We start from the raw sequence: 20,290 nt of genomic DNA on the forward strand, positions 1-20,290 counted from the left end.
GTGGGACGAATGCTTATGTCAGACTACCCGACAATTGGTATGGAGTATGCTATTTGGCTATCATATTCCCGAAGATTTATCACACAAGGGACTTGGAGTTGTTAGAGACGAAGCGACCACCTAGGAGACGTAGGGCTACAAATGCCGGTGCAGTGATTGGGGATATATTTGGAGCAATGATACCTAGTATGGGTGTGGTGTTGAATGATGTGAAGATCCGAAGGTTGGCGACTGTAGTTGATGAGTTGTCTATGAATACGGCGAGATCTTTGATATTGGTGGCTGGAGAGATGTTGTCGATCCGGAATATGGTTTTGCAGAATCGCCTTGCTTTAGATGTGTTGTTAGCCAAAGCAGGCGGAGTCTGCAAATTATTGAAAGTTCAGGAATGCTGCACGTATATTCCAGACAACTCGAAGGAGATAGGGAAGTACATAGACAACATAACGACTGTTCACAAGGAGATTACGGATCTAACGGAGGTGAATGTGTGGGAGAAGATTGGATTAGGATTTGGAAGAGTGGGAACTTGGTTTGCGAATCTGGGAAGTGGATTCCTAGGTTCAGTGTTGAAACCGATTATTATTGCCGTAGTTTGTGTGATCTGTTTGTGGGGATGTGTGAAGGCATGGAAGTGGTATCAAGGAGGCAAGGTTGAAAGAGCTTTAAAGGCAAACGAGAGGAGGTTGGCAAAGCTCCAGGAGCAGCAATATGAGAGTCTTAAGAAACTGGAGGGAGTCCGACATGGAAATGTTATGACTAGCACGGCTTAAATCAGTTCTGAAGAAGGAAATGTAATGGTGTGATGACGGATGTCATCAAAGGGGGGAACTGATGTAGCGTTTAAAAGTTTGAGAATTGTAGGGGTGCGTTATATTCACTGTTAGTTGGCACCCGTATATATCAAATGTGCGCTCAGGGATTTCGTGTGCAATGTATTACAACTGTATAACCTATATCGATTTTAAGTAGAAGTGCTAGCTATGTACAAGCACATGGTAAACGTATTAGAGAAATGTATAGTGTTTAGCTACGGGAAATGCAATGTGGTGTTAGAAATGTGTACCCCAGACTTCGTGTCTGTAGTTTGTTTAGGTTGACCACACATGAAAGAAAGACGTAAATGTCAATACTGTGATTGAAACCTGCTTGTGTAACCGAAGTAGTGGCCAGAATTCGCATATATCGTTGAGGCGAAAGGCCTGGTATTTTCTTATGTTAGCCAAGGGCAATAGGCCAAAAGGGATTTATTCCAGTAGAGGTTTTAGGCTGTAGTAAATTGCAACTTAAAAGATGTGAAGAATGTCTGCTTTGCATGATCTCACCCCAGGTGCAAGGACAGTTGCTCGTTAGTAGAGAAGCTCTTTGTTCACAAATTGACTTATGCAGTAAAAGCCAGACATGGGAGTGTATTGGAATGTACCAATCGTAACTCCTAGTGCGGATGGCGTCTGGGACTCAAGGCCAAGCGATGGACGATGGAACTGGACAGCGCTCTGTGGAAATTTACTGAAAGACGACCCCGCAGAAGAGGAGGCGCAAAGGGCGTGTTCTGGGATTTGGGGTTCTGTATTAGGGACAGCGCCCCGAGGGTGGAGGCAGAGCAGAACAGATCAGAGCAGCCCAAAGCAGAGGACGGCTAGGCGAAGAGATAGAGGGGGCAACTTAGACCAAGCTCTCTAAGTGAAGTCTTCTTATGAAGTTTCACTCTGACACCTTTTATTCGATGAGGGTCTCAAGGGATTGCTATGTAGGGATGTCATCTAGTGCAGAGTAGGGACAGAGATGGTATGGTTCAGTGTCCCTAGTATCGACATTTGCTTGGTAGTGTTCTACCTCATGCTTTTAGAGATTGTACTTTTAGTTATTCTTAGCCGGATGCGGATTCTTCGTAGAGTAGCTTTTGTGTTAGTGCCTATGTACTTGTTGTGCCTCGTATTGAGGACTTTGTATCTGCAAATCTTCATGCTGATAATAAAAACCAGAGAGCCAAGAGATTAAGTTTCGAGTCTTTGATTATGGAAAATTGCAGACTGTAATTGTGATAACGGTAATTTTCCCTCCATGCTATCAGGCAAGTAAAAAGTTCCATCTGACCAGAGTGGGTTCCAGTAGATAATTGCGAGATACTAAAATAGGCCGGAGCAGTAGCACAGAGCCAGCATGCTTGGGTCGGAGTCTCAAAAAGTTTAAAAGTACCTCCTGAGATTTACCTGTCAACTCAAACCTAATTTTACACTTTTTTTCAATTCACAATCATTAGTAGGAGTATATTTGGAGTCCTGCACCAATACCTCATTATCAGAGGAGCATATGTTAAGCATTTCAGAGTACCAACATGGACGATAAGTAATTGAAACGACTCGAGAGAAATCCGACACCAATTCATAAAAATAGAGTGCATTTTTATATTAATTTAGACACTAAAACAAAACAGAATAGCGTACATATAACTGGAGTTATAGATTTTTGAAGCACTATTAAATCAGTGCAGTAAAATACATAGACAAGATAACATTACTGTTAATGGCAAAAATCACGAGTGACAATCGATCACTTACACTTTGAATTACGTGACAGTCAGATCAATTTTATCTAGCCCAGGAAGTCCTGGCGCAGACTTGCTCTGGCTGTCCTTGGAGCTGATATATTCGAGGCAGAGGAAAATGCCTGAAATATAGAATTAACTTTAAGCTGAAAAAAATAATCCAGCTAGCTACGAAAGGATACATCCTGGACAAAACTGTTACTATTATTCCATTTGGACAGGGATTTAACTATTTTGACAAGTTCCCTGGTAGAGTTTGTCACTAATCTAATTTTACTAGGGAACCGCGCTGGTGCTAATTTTACAGCTTACATGGTGCTGCAAGAAAACAGAATGCAAAAAAATACCAGGTACACAGCTGCTGACTTTGGATGAATGAATAAATGAAGTAATTTTATAGAGTGCGCAATATCCGAAGGTGTCTTAGCGTTGTACAGATCAAAAAACCCAGGAGACTTGCTACCAGGGGGCCGACCTCAAGCATAGCTAGTGGCCTATTGAGAGAACAGCCAGGTCTTTAACTCTTTTCTGAAAAGCTGCAAGATGGGTTGCGAGTGTACGGCTAAAGGCAAGGAGTTCCATAGTTTTCCTCCGCAGTGCAAAAGCATTCTTCCACCCCACTGTGCTTTGCTTATTCTTGGGACAGTGTTCATATGCGCCGAGCTCGAGCTCAGGTTCCTACAAGGAGTATACCAGGAAAACCGATCCTGGAAAAAGGTCTGCCCGGCTCTGTGTAGGGCCCTGTGGATAATACAGAGGGCCTTAAATTAAATCCTCTTTTCCACTGGCAGCCAGTGGAGGCCGTGCATTAGGTGAGAGATTGGTCCAAACTTGGGGACCTTCAATAGTGTTCTTGCTGCTGCATTTTGCAGAGACTGGAGCTTTTTTATCAAATATTTAAAGATCCCCTCACATAGGGCATTGCATTAATCTATCTTCGAAAAGATGAGTGCCATTATCACCATCTTTTATAAATCGAATAGAATGAATGGCAACATTTTCTTAAGTACCCTCAGCTTAAAAAACCCTTCTGAAGTCAACATAGTTTGGTATCAAAGATGACACCCAAATTTCTTGCCTTCTGCACTGGCCTCGGTAAGGCGCCCAACACCAAGTGCCACCAAGATGCATCCCAGAAAGAGGTGTCCTTTCCAAAAAAAGCAGGACCTCCATTTTATCCGAGTTCAGCCTGAGACAGTTTATCTGCCTCCAGCCTACAACCTGGGCCATGCATCTACAAAAGTTATCTACATCCTTTTCCACCTCCGATGAGTTTGATGCCACAATCTATGTATCGTCAGCGTAAGAGAATACCGCCAGGCCAAAACTATGAATGAAATTGACATGGGGAGTGATATATACGTTAAATAAGGTGGGGCTAACAGCAGATCCCCGAGGCACCTCACAGGGGAGAGAGAAGGTCTGGAACTAGCGTCTCTCATCTCTATCCACTGTTGTCTCCCGTTAAGAAACAAAGCTCAACAATGCTAGCGCAGTGTTCCTGAAGCCCAGAGAATGCAATTGTTTAATAAGAAGTGTATGATGAACCGTATCAAAGGTGGCAGAGAGATACAGCGAAATCAATGCCGCTCTGCCACCTTTGTCGACTACTCCTTTTAGTTCCTCAGAAGCTGCCACCAGCGCTGATTCAGTACAATCGTTTGCTCTGAAATCGTATTGAGAAGAATCCAGCAGCTGGTTGGTATCTAGGAAGGAAAGTATTTCCTCGTTCATTGCCTTCTCCAGAATCTTGGCCAGAAACGGAAGACGGGAAATGGGTCAATACCTTTCCACCAGCCTAGGGTCCAAAGAGGGTTTTTTTCACCAGAGGAAGTATGGAAGCTCTCTTCCAGATCATTGGGTATTGTCCGTAACTAAGAATCACATTTAATAGATCCATAAGTGGTCTTGCTACCATACTGGCCACTGAATTAATGACCGTAGGAGGACAAGGGTCCGACGGGGCCGCTGATTTGATGGCATTTTTAAGATTAAGTGTTTTATCCCTAGTAAGGGGTGAAAAACTTTCAAATCTGGGTGCTTCCAACGGCCCAAAGGCTGGTCCGCAGTTCAAAAGTTCGACCTCATCTGGGGCTGTCACTGCATCTGATATATTCGAGGCAGAAGAAAATACCTGAAATATAGAATTAACTTTAAGCTGAAAAAAATCATCCAGCTGCTTACAAAACGATAAATCCGAGAAAAAACTGTTACTATTATTCCATTTGGACAGGGATTTAACTGTTTTAAAAAGTTTCCAGCTAAGTTTGTCACTAATCTAATTTTACCAAAGAAATATTTAGTCTTTTCAACTTTAATTAACTCCTTATACTCCGAGAGTAATTTTTTGAACTTGATTTTTTCTTCTGGGCAGTATTCTTTCCTCCATTTACGCTCCTGAAGTCTGCGTTTCAGTTGTGTGTTTTTTTAATTCTTGCAAGAACCATGGGGCTGATGGATTTTTCCTGAAGCTCTTAAATACTTTTTCCGGGACCACCCCTCGGCATGCTGCATCTAACGAGTTTGTATAGGTGATTGCTGCATTATTGACATTGTTGTCTGGAGCAGGGGCTGACTTAAAGAGTGTGTCCCGCAGTACCTCCACATTAAGATTTTTCAATGGCCTATATTTAACAGCCCCAATTTTATTGTTCAGTGATGTTGCATTACAGGGGGTCGTTATTAAAATAGGAGATTGCCTTATGGTCTGACCAAGAAAGTGGCAGAATTTTGTCTATTTCCAGTTCTTGATTATTTGCAAAAACTCTATCCAGCGTTTGATTGGCCAGATGGGTAGGTTCTTCAATTAGCTGGTGTAGGTTAAAGCATGTTAGCGTATCTACTAAGTGGTCCGTATCCGTGTTGGTGGAATGCTCAAGATGGAAATTAAAATCCCCTACTATAGTAGAACTCGGATAATCTATACAGGATTCCATAAAGGCCTGAATTGTATGGATACAACTGGCCCTTGGGCCGGGTGGTCGATACACTAATAGTCCCTGAAACGTGTATGACTTATTTATTTTTATACTGAAGCTGAGTGCTTCACGGTCCAAATGGAGTATTGGCAGAAAGCTGACCTTAATTGAGCTCCGGTACACCATCGCTATCCCCCCACCCCTCTTGTCTGCTCTATCCAGTCTTTCAATAGTAAAGCCATCGGGGATGGCGATCTTAATATCCGGATCAGAAGAGCTGTCAGCCCAGGTCTCAGTGAGGAAGGTGATATCCGGTTTGTGTTGGGACATGAAATCTGCAAATTCGTATTTGGTTTTAACAAGGGACCTTGAATTCAGTAACAAACATGTTTGCACAGTGTTCCCTGTAGCTGCAGCTTCTAGTGTGGGGGTCAGTTACTGGATTAATTGCTAACAAGCCTTGGCATCAGAAAGCACAGCAAAAAGGTACTGGCACTTCACGGGGTCCAGAGGAGTGGCGTAGCGACCTGAAACTTCCGGGCAGACAAGACTACAACTCCCAAAATGCACTGGACCACCTGGATATGGGCAATCATATGGAGGACCTGATGGCCAGTGATTCTTTGGCTCTGGTGAGCGTTTTTACCTGCAGTTTGAAGGGGACTAGTGCCACTAGTCCAGGGCAGACTGAGGGTGCTTCTGGCTTCAACAGGGGTCCTTCTCTTCTCTTCGGGAGTGCCAAGCTTAACTTTTAACCAAGGACAAGGGCCGTTCACGCAGTTCCAAGTCTGTTGCCACAGGGACAGAGTATCCCTATTTTGCTTTGATGTTGTGCGCAATGTCCTGTTGTCTGTGACAAGAGTCTCCTCTTGGACTTCCTTGATGCAAGTTGTTCAGATCTGAGGTTCTGGTGTCAGAGGGGTCCCTTAAATCCTAGATTAAGGGAGTTAGGGATGTGGGAGCTAGTAGCCAATGGGCAGCTAGCCCCTGCAGCTAATCAGCCCCTGAGGTGACCACATCCAGGTGTTATGCCACCTTTTCTACCCAAAACACACTATTTCTGCCCTCCTAAACATTGAAGAATACTATTTTAGGTGTGTAGAACAGGCTGCCCACCCTGGAGGTGTGGCCAGCCTTCATGGACGTGTACACCTTCTGAATACTTAATTTCCCACCTTGCCTGGGTACAAGCGTGCCTGGGGCATGGAGAGGGCTGTATCCTCCTCAGAGTAACTGCCCAGATGCATGCAGCAAAACAAAAAGACGATGGACAGAATGCTGAAAATTGTCAAACATTCACCCCCAGTCTGGGTTAAATCCATCATTTGTTTGCTCACCATGCTTCCCCAGTTTGGACCCAGCAATATGCAAATCAGTCTTGACCATGCTCCCCATGGGAATAGTCCAGCCCAAAATGCCGGGCCAGGTCCTCCCTGGACCAGAAAACAAACATCCTGGGACCAGTTTCGGGGTATCACCCCTCATCAGCCATGCTAGCTTGAATCCAGTGGCATAGTGAGCACGGGACCCACACCTGTGGCATTCCCTTCCCACTTAGGGCAACTATAGCAAAACTAAATCTGGGTTGGATCTATCATTTTTTTGCTCACCATGCCACCCAGTTTGGACCCAGCCATATGCAAACCAGTCTTGACCCTGTTCTTTTTTTTCACCACATAGCTATCATACGCTTTGAGACACTCCAGATATTGCCAAACCAGAGTGCTATCCACCCCCTAACACACCCGTCTTTAGTAGGCCACAATTCCAACAATGCCACCAAAGGTGCAGTTAAAAATCAGTCCACCTCCTGTCGTTCCAAAACAGTGCTCATACAGGACAAGACCGCCGTATATGAAAGGTGTCACCCCTTTGGCTGCATTCCCTCCAGCTCCTACAGCTACTTCTGGTAAATCTATGATGAAGTTTGGTGGAGAGGTGTGGTGCAGGTGGAGAAGTGTGGTGCAGCGGCCAGGGCAGCTGACTTCGGAGCACAGGGCTCACGGTTCGATCACCGGCTCCGTCGTCAGATCAGCCAAGCACCATGTGACTCTGGGCAATAGCTCACTTAATTTCCACGACGGCCCCCAGCGACTTCAGACCCGTAAAGGTGAGTAGTTTGCCCTTTACAAATACTGGGGGGAAAAAAAGTTTATCACGTGTGTAGTACTAATTGCACATCACCTTCTAGTACACCTCTCTATTCCTTGTGCACATTCAGCTTGTCTCCCCAAAGTATTCCCCACTCCCTCTCAGAGATCTATCTGTCCAGACTCCTCTCCCATACTGATGTGAGCCATCATGAGAAGTCGACGAGTCCAGTAGAATCTTACACAATTTAGGGTCTGATTCACAAAGGACCTCTGCAATCGTGGTTGAGGCCCCTCAGTCGTGGGGGAGTCTATCGCACTCTGGGCGGAATTCCTGCAATGATACGTTGGGGAGTCTCCACACTCAGGCGGAATCCCTGCAATGAGACATTGAGGAGTCTCTGCACTCGGGGCGGAATCCCTGCAATGAGATGTGGGGGAGTCTCCACACTCAGGCGGAATCCCTGCAATGAGACATTGAGGAGTCTCTGCACTTGGGGCGGAATCCCTGCAATGAGATGTGGGGGAGTCTCCACACTCAGGCGGAATCCCTGCAATGAGAAGTGGGGGAGTCTCCACACTCTGGCGGAATCCCTGTAATGAGACGTTGAGGAGTCTCTGCACTCAGGCGGAATCCGTGCAATGAGACATTGAGGAGTCTCTGCACTCGGTGCGGAATCCCTGCAATGAGACGTTGGGGAGTCTCCACACTCAGGCGGAATTCCTTCAATGAGACATTGAGGAGTTTCTGCACTCAGGCAGAATCCCTGCAATGAGCCATTGAGGAGTCTCTGCACTCAGGCGGAATGCCTGAAATTAGACATTGAGGAGTATCTGCACTCGGTGCGGAATCCCTGCAATGAGACGTTGGGGAGTCTCCACACTCAGGCAGAATTCCTGCAATGAGACGTTTGGGAGCCTCTGCACTCAGAGAGGAATTCCTGCAATGAGATGCTGGGGAGTCTCCGCACTCAGAGAGGAATTCCTGCAATGAGACGTTGAGGAGCCTCCCACTCGGAGAGGAATTCCTGCATTGAGACGTTGGGGAGTCTCCACAATCTGGCGGAATCCCTGTAATGAGACATTGAGGAGTCTCTGCACTCAGGCGGAATCCCTGCAATGAGACATTGAGGAGTCTCTGCAGTCGGTGCGGAATCCCTGCAATGAGACGTTGGGGAGTCTCCACACTCAGGCGTAATTCCTTCAATGAGACATTGAGGAGTTTCTGCACTCAGGCAGAATCCCTGCAATGAGACGTGGGGGAGTCTCCACACTCAGGTGGAATCCCTGCAATGAGACGTGGGGGAGTCTCCACACTCTGGCGGAATCCCTGTAATGAGACATTGAGGAGTCTCTGCAGTCAGGCGGAATCCCTGCAATGAGACATTGAGGAGTTTCTGCACTCGGTGCGGAATCCCTGCAATTAGACGTTGGGGAGTCTCCACACTCAGGCGGAATTCCTTCAATGAGACATTGAGGAGTTTCTGCACTTAGGCAGAATCCCTGCAATGAGCCATTGAGGAGTCTCTGCACTCAGGCAGAATGCCTGAAATGAGACATTGAGGAGTATCTGCACTCGGTGCGGAATCCCTGCAATGAGACGTTGGGGAGTCTCCACACACAGGCAGAATTCCTGCAATGAGACGTTGAGGAGTTTCTGCACTCAGGCAGAATCCCTGCAATGAGCCATTGAGGAGTCTCTGCACTCAGGCGGAATGCCTGAAATGAGACATTGAGGAGTATCTGCACTCGGTGCGGAATCCCTGCAATGAGACGTTGGGGAGTCTCCACACTCAGGCAGAATTCCTGCAATGAGACGTTGGGGAGCCTCCGCACTCAGAGAGGAATTCCTGCAATGAGATGCTGGGGAGTCTCTGCACTCGGGTGGAATTCCTGCAATGAGTCGTTGGGGAGCCTCCACACTCGGAGAGGAATTCCTGCAATGAGATGTTGGGGAGCCTCCGCACTCGGAGAGGAATTCCTGCATTGAGACGTTGGGGAGCCTCCGCACTCGGAGAGGAATTCCTACAATGAGACGTTGGGGAGCCTCCGCACTCATTGTGGAGATTCTGCCCCAAGTGAGGAGACTCCCCCAAAACTGCAGGGCCTCCGTCATGGGTGCATAGGCCCTTTGTGAATTGGGCCCTTAGATATGAGCTCCTTACTACTCGTAAGTGCAGAGAAGAAGCTGTCGAAAGACATTAATTCCCTGGTCACCGCCTCCTTAATCGGCAGATGCATTATCCAGTGCTGTGTTTGAGCTTAGTGAAGGTGCTCAGTTCAGCGTCACCACACATGTGCATGCCACGTCTACAAACACCTTCTCTCTCTCGCTCTCTCTCTCTCTATCTATCAAAGAGCAACAGCGAAGAGCAGGAGAAAAGTCTGAGTGTCGGTGAGTAGGGGTAAGCTGAGACAGAAAAAAGTCTGTCTTTAATTTGCTATTGTTGGATGTTGAAATTTACACATTTCACACTCAGCTCAATAATTTACTTATCTACTTTTTGTAATGGCATCAAGATCAAAGGCTGTGATGCCACGTCTGTGACGTCGGCAAGCACGCGTCTCACCTGACTTCCTGTTGACCTGGTTCTGCGGGATGATGATTTGGCAGGAGTTGCAGTCGTTGGTGTTTTTGATTGGATGCTTGAGGATGCAAATCACCCGAATGACTTTTCCTTTCTTCTTGACTTGGGCGGGAACATAGCTTGGGTCGCAGATCAGCTGTTTGCAGCGTATTGTCTAGATGATGAAGACCACAAACATGGTGCGTGAGCCTCAAACGCACATTACAAAGACACTAACACACACACCCACACACACACACACACCTTTGACACTTCAGTATGCCAAAAAACAATAAGGCCATCCATTATTTGTTCTACAAAATTTACAGGATGAACAAATATAATTGGCTATTTTAGCACAACACTTCCTCTTCTGACTAGTATAAACTTTTCAGTCTCAAAGTCTGGTTTCTTTATCCCTGCCTGGGATGCTGTTGAGGTTTCAATGTGGGTCACTTTAGAAAGCAAGCCCTTTAAACTAGTACCAACATACTGATACCAGGTTATTAAGGTTTCAGCATTATCCACAGTTATTTCACACTTCTTTGGACCTAAACACATGTGCAGGTTGCCAAGCATACTGCTGGGAACGTTTTGGATTCTATATTGCGTCAGCAAATAGACATGTGGGCATTTACCCAGGTGAAAAATGTATAGGCGAGTGCAAATGAACTTGCTTTCTTGTTTCTACACTTGGGAAATATATTCCTCATGGAAATATCCCTTCACCTAGACTTCCACCAATGTTTTGAGGAACTCCGCACTCCTTCCTTGGAATTTACCTCCGCATTTCCTAGGAGCACATGACCTTTTCCAGGACTAAAGGAGTTTGTGAATATTTATAAAAATGTATATTCAAGGATGTGCATGAAAAACCTCATGTGAATGAATCTTTTTATGAGATTAATTTCAACTTGTGTGTATTAAAAAACGCCTTTCCAATTGTAAAAATCTTAATTGGTTAAGATAATAATACTCAAATATATGTGTAAACTTGGCTTAATAAATTTTGTAAATGACATTACAGGGTCGCCCATAAAATAACAGCTTAAAAGAAGCAGTTGTAAAGATACAACATGGCGGCGCTTCCTTCAATGGCCCTTAGGGTCCATCAGCTAGCCCGAGTGATACCCCGCTACTTCTGATGAAATAGCTAAACAAAAGTCTATTAAAGATTGAAAATACAGAGTACTCTTTGGCACATGATGAACAAGTCATGAAGAGCGAATGCCACACAGATGTCTTGCATTATTTGCAATAAACATAATTAAACATTTTGTCTCCAGACTAAGAATCAGAAGAGAAGGATTTTTTCTAAATTGGCTCCATCAAATAAGGCAGAAGGTAATTAGCACAAAACGTTTAAGGTTCCTTAATGATGAACATGCATGGGCTTACTTTGATTTATAGTTGCAAATAATATATTGAAATGTACGCTACAAATTGATGGAGTATCTCATTCGATAAACTCTAAATTAGAACCGATGTGCCAAAAAACAGTGGATTCTCTGTCCACCTCGTCAGTGGTCAAGCCGCTCCATTTGGAGATCCCGTGGTGGCGGACATTGCACCAAGAGGGGCCCACCAGCTATTACAACAATCCCACAAAGCATTTAATATTATTTGAAAAACATTACAATTTTCTGCAAAGTAAGGGCATTGGACAAGAAGTAGTTCACATGATGTTGAGTACATTTATTGTAGGTTTACCAGCTACGCAAGAAGCCTTTGGTGATGACGGTGAAGAGAAATTGCTTTTGGAATAGCCCAGTGAAGGGTCAGTGAACAGAAATAGAAGGTAGGATTTGGCAGATTTATGGACATAGTGACAACTCATTTTTATATGCAGTCTATGTTCTAAAATCCATGAAAACACTGTACTTGCATCAGCCGGGTCTAGTGGGTCTGTCGACTTCCTCCACTCCAGAAGTCTGTGTTTAACCGCCCAGTCCCAGATTTGAACCCTAGCAGGTCCACTCAGCCTTTCATCCTTCAGAGGCCTTCTCAGACCAGCAGAAAAAATATTTTGAATGTTTGAAATAAGAGAATCAAACCCTAGTTGCTCTGGGTTAGCTACACTGTTAGTTCAACTTTGACTGACCTGTTTAAAGGTCCATTTGTATATATTTATATACAGAAAGAGAGACAGAGGTTCACTTTGCCAAGGCTTTATATTTTCCATTTGTTATGGTTTTTGGGTCTCGCCCACAAACAGCTTTAGCTGTGTATTGTCAAAGACCTATTGTTAACAATCCAGTTGACAGAGTGGACATCAGTGAGCATCTAACTGGCGACTGGATGGCTGTCTTGTCTATCTAACTTCCCTGCTCTTGATTCAATGGCTCTCCTCCCTAATTTTGTGTTTGCCTTGCCCAGGAGCATTTAGATATTACTTTGTTTCGATTGGATGGCAGGTATCCTTCCACCACTGATGTCACTGCAGTGCGCATCAAGGAATATTTTCTCTACATCTCTCTATGCTCTCCCCTCCTCACTACACTTTATTTATTAAGCCCTCCTTCCCCAAGCCATCAGCTGCTTGCCCCGGCCCTTCCACACTTTGTGCACTGCTTACTAATCCACAGACAGTCATAGTGAAAACAAATTGAAACCATTCTAAGATGGCTGCCAACACGTGCATGCACATGGATACATGGCAGGCATCTTTGAATGTATCTTGTTGTATTTGAAGAGATCCCATTCTAAGATGGCTACCGTGGATGCAAATACATCTGCAGCAGACGTATTTGTTTGGGATTTCTTAAAACATAAGAAAATATATTCAAGATGGTAGCCAAACATGCACGCATTTGAATGTATTTTCTTATATTTTGTGCAAGCATATTTGTACGTACTCTAGTGTCTTGGGAAATGTCAGGTACATTGCCAATCAGCAGACACTAATCAATGTTCTCTGGTTTACCAACCCTTGTCTTCTGTGAGAGCCAGTGGCGTAACACAGATCTCCGCAGCCCCCGCGGTGTAGGGGGACCCCCAAGCTTCAGGGGGCCCCATCAGCACAGTGCTGTGGCTGGAGAGCTCCTGTTTGAGTCTGGAGGGGGCCTCTCCACGGAACTTGCAGGGGGGCGCTCTCAAGTTTTGTTACGCCACTGGTGAGGGCCTCAGGATTGCGGTCCGGCAAGGGATTGAGCAGTGATGTGCCTGTGAACCCGGTGCAATTGTTCTTGCCCCATGGTCGGCCAGGTGGCAGGGCAGTTTCTGGTGTTATCAATACACATCCTGTTCGCACAGGGCATTCTTTGGACTGCAGGAGTTGCACAAATACTACCACTCTCTGATTTAATACGCAACTAGAGGTGTACTTTTCCAGAATGATGACAGAATGGTGGTTTCTCCGTCACCTCTTTATTGGTTCTGCATGGACCCGGACATTGTACTCCTGATACAGGGGGTATAATTCCTGAAAATACTTCTCTTGTTATCCCCACTGGATGAGAGCCATTTCAGCTTAGTAGTTCTATAACACCTCCCCAACTCAACATGGCAACCATTACTTCCTGTGATATCTCCTCCCATCTTTTACACTATTCCTTTTTAAGCAGCTCTGGGATGTGACTCTGTGTGTTGCAATGTCACTCTGGGCCCGATTCACAAAATTAATCTGAGACAAAATCCTAAACTTACTACTTTTGGTATTCACAGAAAGCATTTAGTTGTAGTAAAGTTAGGATTTTGTCTTAAGTTTGACTTAAGTTTGAGTTAAGACAAGCTTAAGACAGACTTAAGACAGACTTAAGACAAAATCCTAACTTTACTACTACTAAATGCCTTCAGTGAATACCAAAAGTAGTAAGTTTAACCAAAAGTAGTAAGTGCATTCTGTGAATACCAAAAGTAGTAAGTTCCTTCTGTGAATACCAAAAGTAGTAGGTACCTTCTGTGAATACCAAAAGTAGTAAGTGCCTTCTGTGAATACCAAAAGTAGTAGGTGCCTTCTGTGAATACCAAAAGTAGTAGGTGCCTTCTGTGAATACCAAAAGTAGTAAGTTTAACCAAAAGTAGTAAGTGCCTTCTGTGAATACCAAAAGTAGTAAGTTTAACCAAAAGTAGTAAGTTCCTTCTGTGAATACCAAAAGTAGTGAGTTTAACCAAAAGTAGTAAGTGCCTTCTGTGAATACCAAAAGTAGTAAATGCCATCTGTGAATACCAAAAGTAGTACGTTTAGGATTTTGTCTCAGATTAGTCCTGTGAATCGGGTTCTCTATGTTTGTTGAGGATCCTCTTCCTCTCAGTTTTCTCTCTGGAAACTGGAGTTTTCTCCAGCCTGCATTTGTCTTGCTCTCCTGCTCAAGTGTTGCCCTATCATTCTGGGGCACGACATGAAAGAGAAGAGCAGCAGGTCATTTCCTGGAAGCAGCTTTGATATGTGCACTTTATTAGAAGAGGTGAGTCTTGGTGAGAGTAAAGAACCTCGACCATGTGATGTAATTGCCCTGATTACGGCTACAGATTGGAAGGTGCTGATTTTGATCTCTATAACAAGTATGGGTGTGTGAAGTTGCAAATGTTTTTCAAAATATTTTCAGAAATTTGCACAAAATTTTGCAAAACTGATTTCAGATGGCCTTTTAAAATAAATGAATGACAGGGAATACATCCCGTTCAAAAGTCAACCAAGAAACCGTCTAGACCACTGGCTCAAGAAGAATATGTCTTACTCAAGTAGAAAGTATCACCAGCTAGATATTTTCGACTCAAGCCAGTCGCCGAGTAAGAAGATTGTGCACACAAGTTTGCAAACTACAGCCACAAACACACTCACTCACTCACTCCTCTTAAAAACCTCCTCTATGGGCAGCATTGCATGGCAGTAAGCCCTGGAAAAGAATTAGAATGAGGTGAATGAGAGACAGCAATGCCATAGTTGATACTCAGTCCATTGGCAAGGTACCTCTCCTTCCGACTGCACTCCGACCACTCTGCCCTTCTCCATGATGATCTTGTCCACTGGCTTGTTCAGCATGTATGTGCCCCCATAAACAGAGCTTAGCCTAGGAAGAAAACAGAGGTCAATAAATACTGCTGGTTAGACGGGCCCTGTGTGTCTGCATTGACTAAAGTGCTTTCAGGAGGAGGGTACAGAGGAAATTGGTCACATGCTTCTTCTCAAAAATACTCCATGCAGAAGAGAGCAGCCCCGCTGGCCTGAGCTCTGCTCTGGATGCCAATCCCTACAAAGCATTTAATATTTATGTCTCAGGCCTTAATTATTCATAAGATGAGTACACCTCCCACCAATGGTGATTGGTTGTCACAAGGCAAATCAAAAGAACAAGCTTCTTCCCTCCTATTAACAGAACAATAAACATCTTCTTTACCCGGCTCTTCCCTCGCAATCAGTGACCAAGACCTTCCTGACTTACCGTACCTTCTTGCTTTCTCGACGCCTCGGCATTCGTGTGCTTTATAAGGTTTTACTTACTTACTTCCTTTGACCTGGTTTATGTCTGGCTGTTTAGTCTGGCTATGTGTCTTCTGGTTGGGTGGCAGATTGTATGTGACCTAGAAAGTGGGGTCAACTCTTTTTTTTTTTTTTTTTAGCTTTCTTTAGGTCCTCTTTTGAGCTTGGTATATCTTCCCAAATACACGTATACCTTCCTAGGTAACCTTTGGGAGATTTCCTGCTTGGCATGTTTTTTTTCAGATGGGCACAGCACAGAAATGTTAGCAAAACTTCTTGCATGACTCTGGTCAGGGTACCCGCCACCTACGTGTGCTGCAAGGTTGCACAGATCGCCGTTTGCTCCCCGGCCTCAGCAGGCTCTGAGAGGAGTGAGCACTGGAGCGGCACTGAGAACGATCCCTGTGCCAAAGAGACTTAGTTAGCCTTTTCTTGGGGCAGTGCCTAATGCAAGAGGTGTCTAAGTCAGGCTTCACAGCTCATTTCACTGGATGAAGTTATCCTGATGCTCTGCCATTCAAGCAGTTGCCTGCTGACCAGACGCTGAGGGCCACAGGCAGGCTCTAAGCAGGCAAAGATGCTTCTGCAGTCTTTTGGGATGGTGGGTGCTTATTCACTCCAGTCCTCAGGGATGCCATCAGCAGAGAAAGAGACAAGTAGTTTGGCAGGCTGTCACCCTTCTGTCCACATTGCACTTTTCATCACTTCTGGTGAGTAGTTTGTTTCGCTTGGTGTGAGAGCATCCATGGCGCCAGTGTCCAGCACACAGGATGGAACCTCCAGAACTTCAAGATCTAGCTACACGGGCTATGCATGCTGCCTCTTCAGAGAAAACACAAGGACAAGCATAAGAAGAGGTGTGGTCCTCTCATCTCCAGAGGGAAGATTCATCTGTTGGCACTCTCTCTTATGTCCTGGATCAGTTTACAGCTAAGAGGGATGTCTGTGTCTTTCCATCCTCCTGGCCTTTCCCATAAACAGGGATTATAAAAAAAGAAAGAAGAGGGAGCAGTATCTGCCACAAAAAAAGAAGTTTAGAAATTCTACCTCTGATTACAGTCTGAAGAACCTCAGCCTTTTACCATTAGGCGGCTTTGCCACAAGTTCAAAAGAGCTTTGTCTCCAAACCTCCAGGTGAAAGATTCCATCAAGGGCTAGGCCCCTCAAAAATGGCAGGACTTGGAAACATCTGTGATGCCACTGTTCAGAACCTAGATGTACCTTCTCAATGAAGCTGAAATTGTTCCCTCAGACATTGGGAATTGACTCAACACTAACAAATCTGGAGGGCCCTATGTGTATAGGTACTAAAGCCAGAAGCCTGTCTAGCATACACCTCCCGGTGTTTAGTTCAAGATTTCCAACCACTGTCAAGGACTATGTAGGTTGGATGGACATGTACTCTGACTGGTTGACACCTGTATCAGTGATGTGAAGGTGATGACATTGACAGTATGTGCCTTAGTAGTATTCTTCATGTGTCTTTAGATCAGGGAATGGAACAGAGAAAGAAAACAAGAAAACTAAAAATGAGATATAGAACACCAGGTGAGAGAGAGTGCAAACAATAGAGAAAGAAAACAAGAGAACTTACAATGAGATATAGAACACCAGGTGATTGAAAGTGTAAACAACAGAGAAAGAGAACTTACAATGAGGTATAGTACACCAGGTGAGAAATAGAGTAGACAACAGATAAAGAAGATAAGAAACTTATAATGAGCTATGGTACACCAGGTGAGAGCGAGATAGTGTAAACAACAGAGAAAGGAAGCGCGAGCGTAGTCTGCCAATCAGTGCAGCACATTCATTCACCCTGGAACCATTTCAGCTTGCCTTCAATTTCTGCTCTCCTTTCCCTGTCCATTTGACCTCTGGTCTGCATCTCTGCTCTGTGTCATGTTCACTGATCACATTTTCACACTCACCTTGCAAATCCTTGTGGCAGCTCCCCGAGCCCGTACAGAGGGTACAGATAAGGGCTCTTGGTGTACTTGGACAACGACTCGCTGTAGAGTTTGATGCGTTGGATGGTCTCCAGACAGGGTCTATCCAGGAACCTGGAAAACAACAACAATATGTCAAGGGGGTCCTTCATCTGTTGTTCAAACAAACTATTTCATGTGGACAAATTCTTACTGCAGAAATTCATAGTCTTTGAAACTTGTTGTACCAAAGCACCCCCTCCACACCATCCACACCATCCACCCCATCCACCCTATCTAATCCATCCACCCCATCCACACCATCCACCCCATCCACCCCATCCAACCCATCCATCCCATCAAACCCATCCACCCCATCCACCCCATCCACACCATCCACACCATCCACACCATCCACCCCATCCACACCATTCACCCCATCTAACCCATCCACCCCCTCCACACCATCCACTCCATCCACCCTATCTAATCCATCCACCCCATCCACCCCATCCATCCCATCCAACCCATTCATCCCATCCAACCCATCCACCCCATCCACACCATCCACACCTCTCTTTCTTCTCTAGTTCAAAGGCTTGAAGTGCAATAAACAATTTGAATCATAAATTGTTAATATAGTTTTATGTCTCGTTCATTAGTTGTGGCGTGCCACTAGAATCACTCGGACTCTAAGACTAATATTTAAAATAATGAGGATGTTGCTAACATTTTTATAACAATTATGACACTGTTAATAATACAGATATTATTCTAATAATTATTGGCTTTATCATTATTACTCCTATTTCAAATAATACCATTATTTTTATTTTTAATGCTTCAATCCACATTATAAACCATGGAAGCTGGTAATACTAAAACCTAAAATACTAAAACATAATGTGTTTCATTTTGATTATTGTTAATGATCTTATCGCATCGTTTTTATTGTGAATTGAAATTAAAAGAATCATACCTTGTACAAAAATATCAACAATAATAACAACAATGACTATATCAGCAACAATATTAGTATTAAAAATAATAAAAATGCTATATAAATGCTAAAAAAATACAAGGCATAATGATCAATTATTATTATTGTTATTATTATTTTTATCATTATTATTATCCACTTATTAAAATGAGCAATAGTAATAATATTAATCATTATTATTCGTGTTATTTTATCCGTGCAATTATTATTGCCATTATTATAATTATTAATAGGCGTATTATTATTATTATTATTATTATTATTATTATTGTTGTTGTTGTTATTATTATTATTATTGTTATTATTATTAACAATATTAACAATAATAATAATAACAACATTAACCATTACACCTTTTATTTTATCAGCATTCATATTGAATGGATTATTATTATTAATATTAATGTTATTGCTTAATACTAATAATAATAATATAGCACATGAAAAGGTGCACCAGCAAATAGTAGAAGTCCAATATATTTTCAAAGTATGTTCTTTATTGTATTTCTTCTATAATCAGAATAGATAAAATCCAGCGAACGCGTTTCATTTCAATTACTTATGGAACTTCCTCAGGGCTTAAAGCATAACATGCAAATGTATTCAAAGATTATATACCGTAACAGTTCGTCCAAAACGTATAATAATAGTCCTTCGCTGAAATTCATATGTAGAGTTGGTATATCTCAGCTGCTGTTACTTTGTTTCTCCAATACTTATGGGTGAAAAAGGTTCTTATTATGGTATCGAACAGACACTTAGACTAATTCTGTCGATACGAGCAGAGATATACCACCTTTACCTATAAATTACAGCGAAGGACTATTATTACATATTTTGGATGGACTGTTACTATAGAAAATCTATGAATACATTTGCATGTTATGACTTTAAGCCCTGAGGAAGTTCCAGAAGTAGTTGGAACGAAACACGTTGGCTGGATTTTATCTATTCTGATTATAGAAGAAATATAATGAAGAACATATTTTGAATATATATTGGACTTCTGCTATTTGCTGGTGCACCTTTCCATGTGCGACAATCTTTGATCTGCTGGACAGTAGCACCGAACAGCGGCAGCCGCCGGATAAGTCGTGGACAGGACATTATACATAATGTGTGAACTATGATTGAGGTACGGTCTGTCAAGTCCGCCGCTACTTCCATTCTTTTTTCTTAAATAATAATAATCATAATGATAAAAATTGGCCACTCATATTGTATAGAATTTAGAAGTAAGGTGGTCTCTTTTTATTGACCTCATGAGGATGAAAAGACGAGTGTATTTGAATGCGCGGCCACGTGGTCAAACAGGGATACCCCCGGTGGGTGCATTTGTGTGGTGAAACATCAGAACCATCAACACTTTCAACCTTTCCATTGTCCATAAACTACAGGATGAATAATCCCACTTGAATGGAATCTCATAAAGGTATTCCTGCTATTAGAAACCCTCAGAAACCAAAATATTGGTCTATCCCCGTCCCTGCCATCGCCTTTGGGCCTCCCTCTCATTAACATCCGAGCTACAACAACTTGCTGTCTCTAGGAGAAGATACGACTAGCTCTTCGACAAAGGCTTCAGGCCTGTTTACGTATGGGTCGGAATTACAAGTTTAAGTTTTATTTAATGCATCTGATAATTATCGGACGTGTTAAATACTTCAACCTTTGTTACATTTCAGCAGGTCAAACCTGCCATAATTTAACGGGGAAAAGCATATGGTATTTGCCGTATCATATGGATTTTGGTGCCTTAAACACCAAAGTCCTGGTGCTATTTCCCCTAAACTCGTTTTAGGTGTTACTTATGGTGCACA

General features: G+C 43.5%; 1 protein-coding gene across 4 annotated transcripts in view; it reads right to left on the reverse strand.

Moving 5' to 3' along the window:
- Positions 1-20,290, reverse strand: part of LOC146797348 (rab GDP dissociation inhibitor alpha-like) — a 231,822-nt gene that overhangs the window by 58,910 nt on the left and 152,622 nt on the right. For all 4 annotated transcript variants that reach the window (XM_085627548.1, XM_085627547.1, XM_085627545.1 and 1 more), the window contains exons 6-8: positions 17,474-17,605; positions 15,036-15,135; positions 10,127-10,298 (exon numbers count right to left, since the gene is read on the reverse strand). In XM_085627548.1, coding sequence (XP_085483674.1) covers positions 10,127-10,298; positions 15,036-15,135; positions 17,474-17,605 — 404 coding nt within the window. The remainder of the gene's footprint in view (positions 1-10,126; positions 10,299-15,035; positions 15,136-17,473; positions 17,606-20,290) is intronic.

This window comes from Triturus cristatus, chromosome 9, assembly GCF_964204655.1.
Source record: "Triturus cristatus chromosome 9, aTriCri1.1, whole genome shotgun sequence".
Lineage (NCBI taxonomy): Eukaryota > Metazoa > Chordata > Amphibia > Caudata > Salamandridae > Triturus > Triturus cristatus.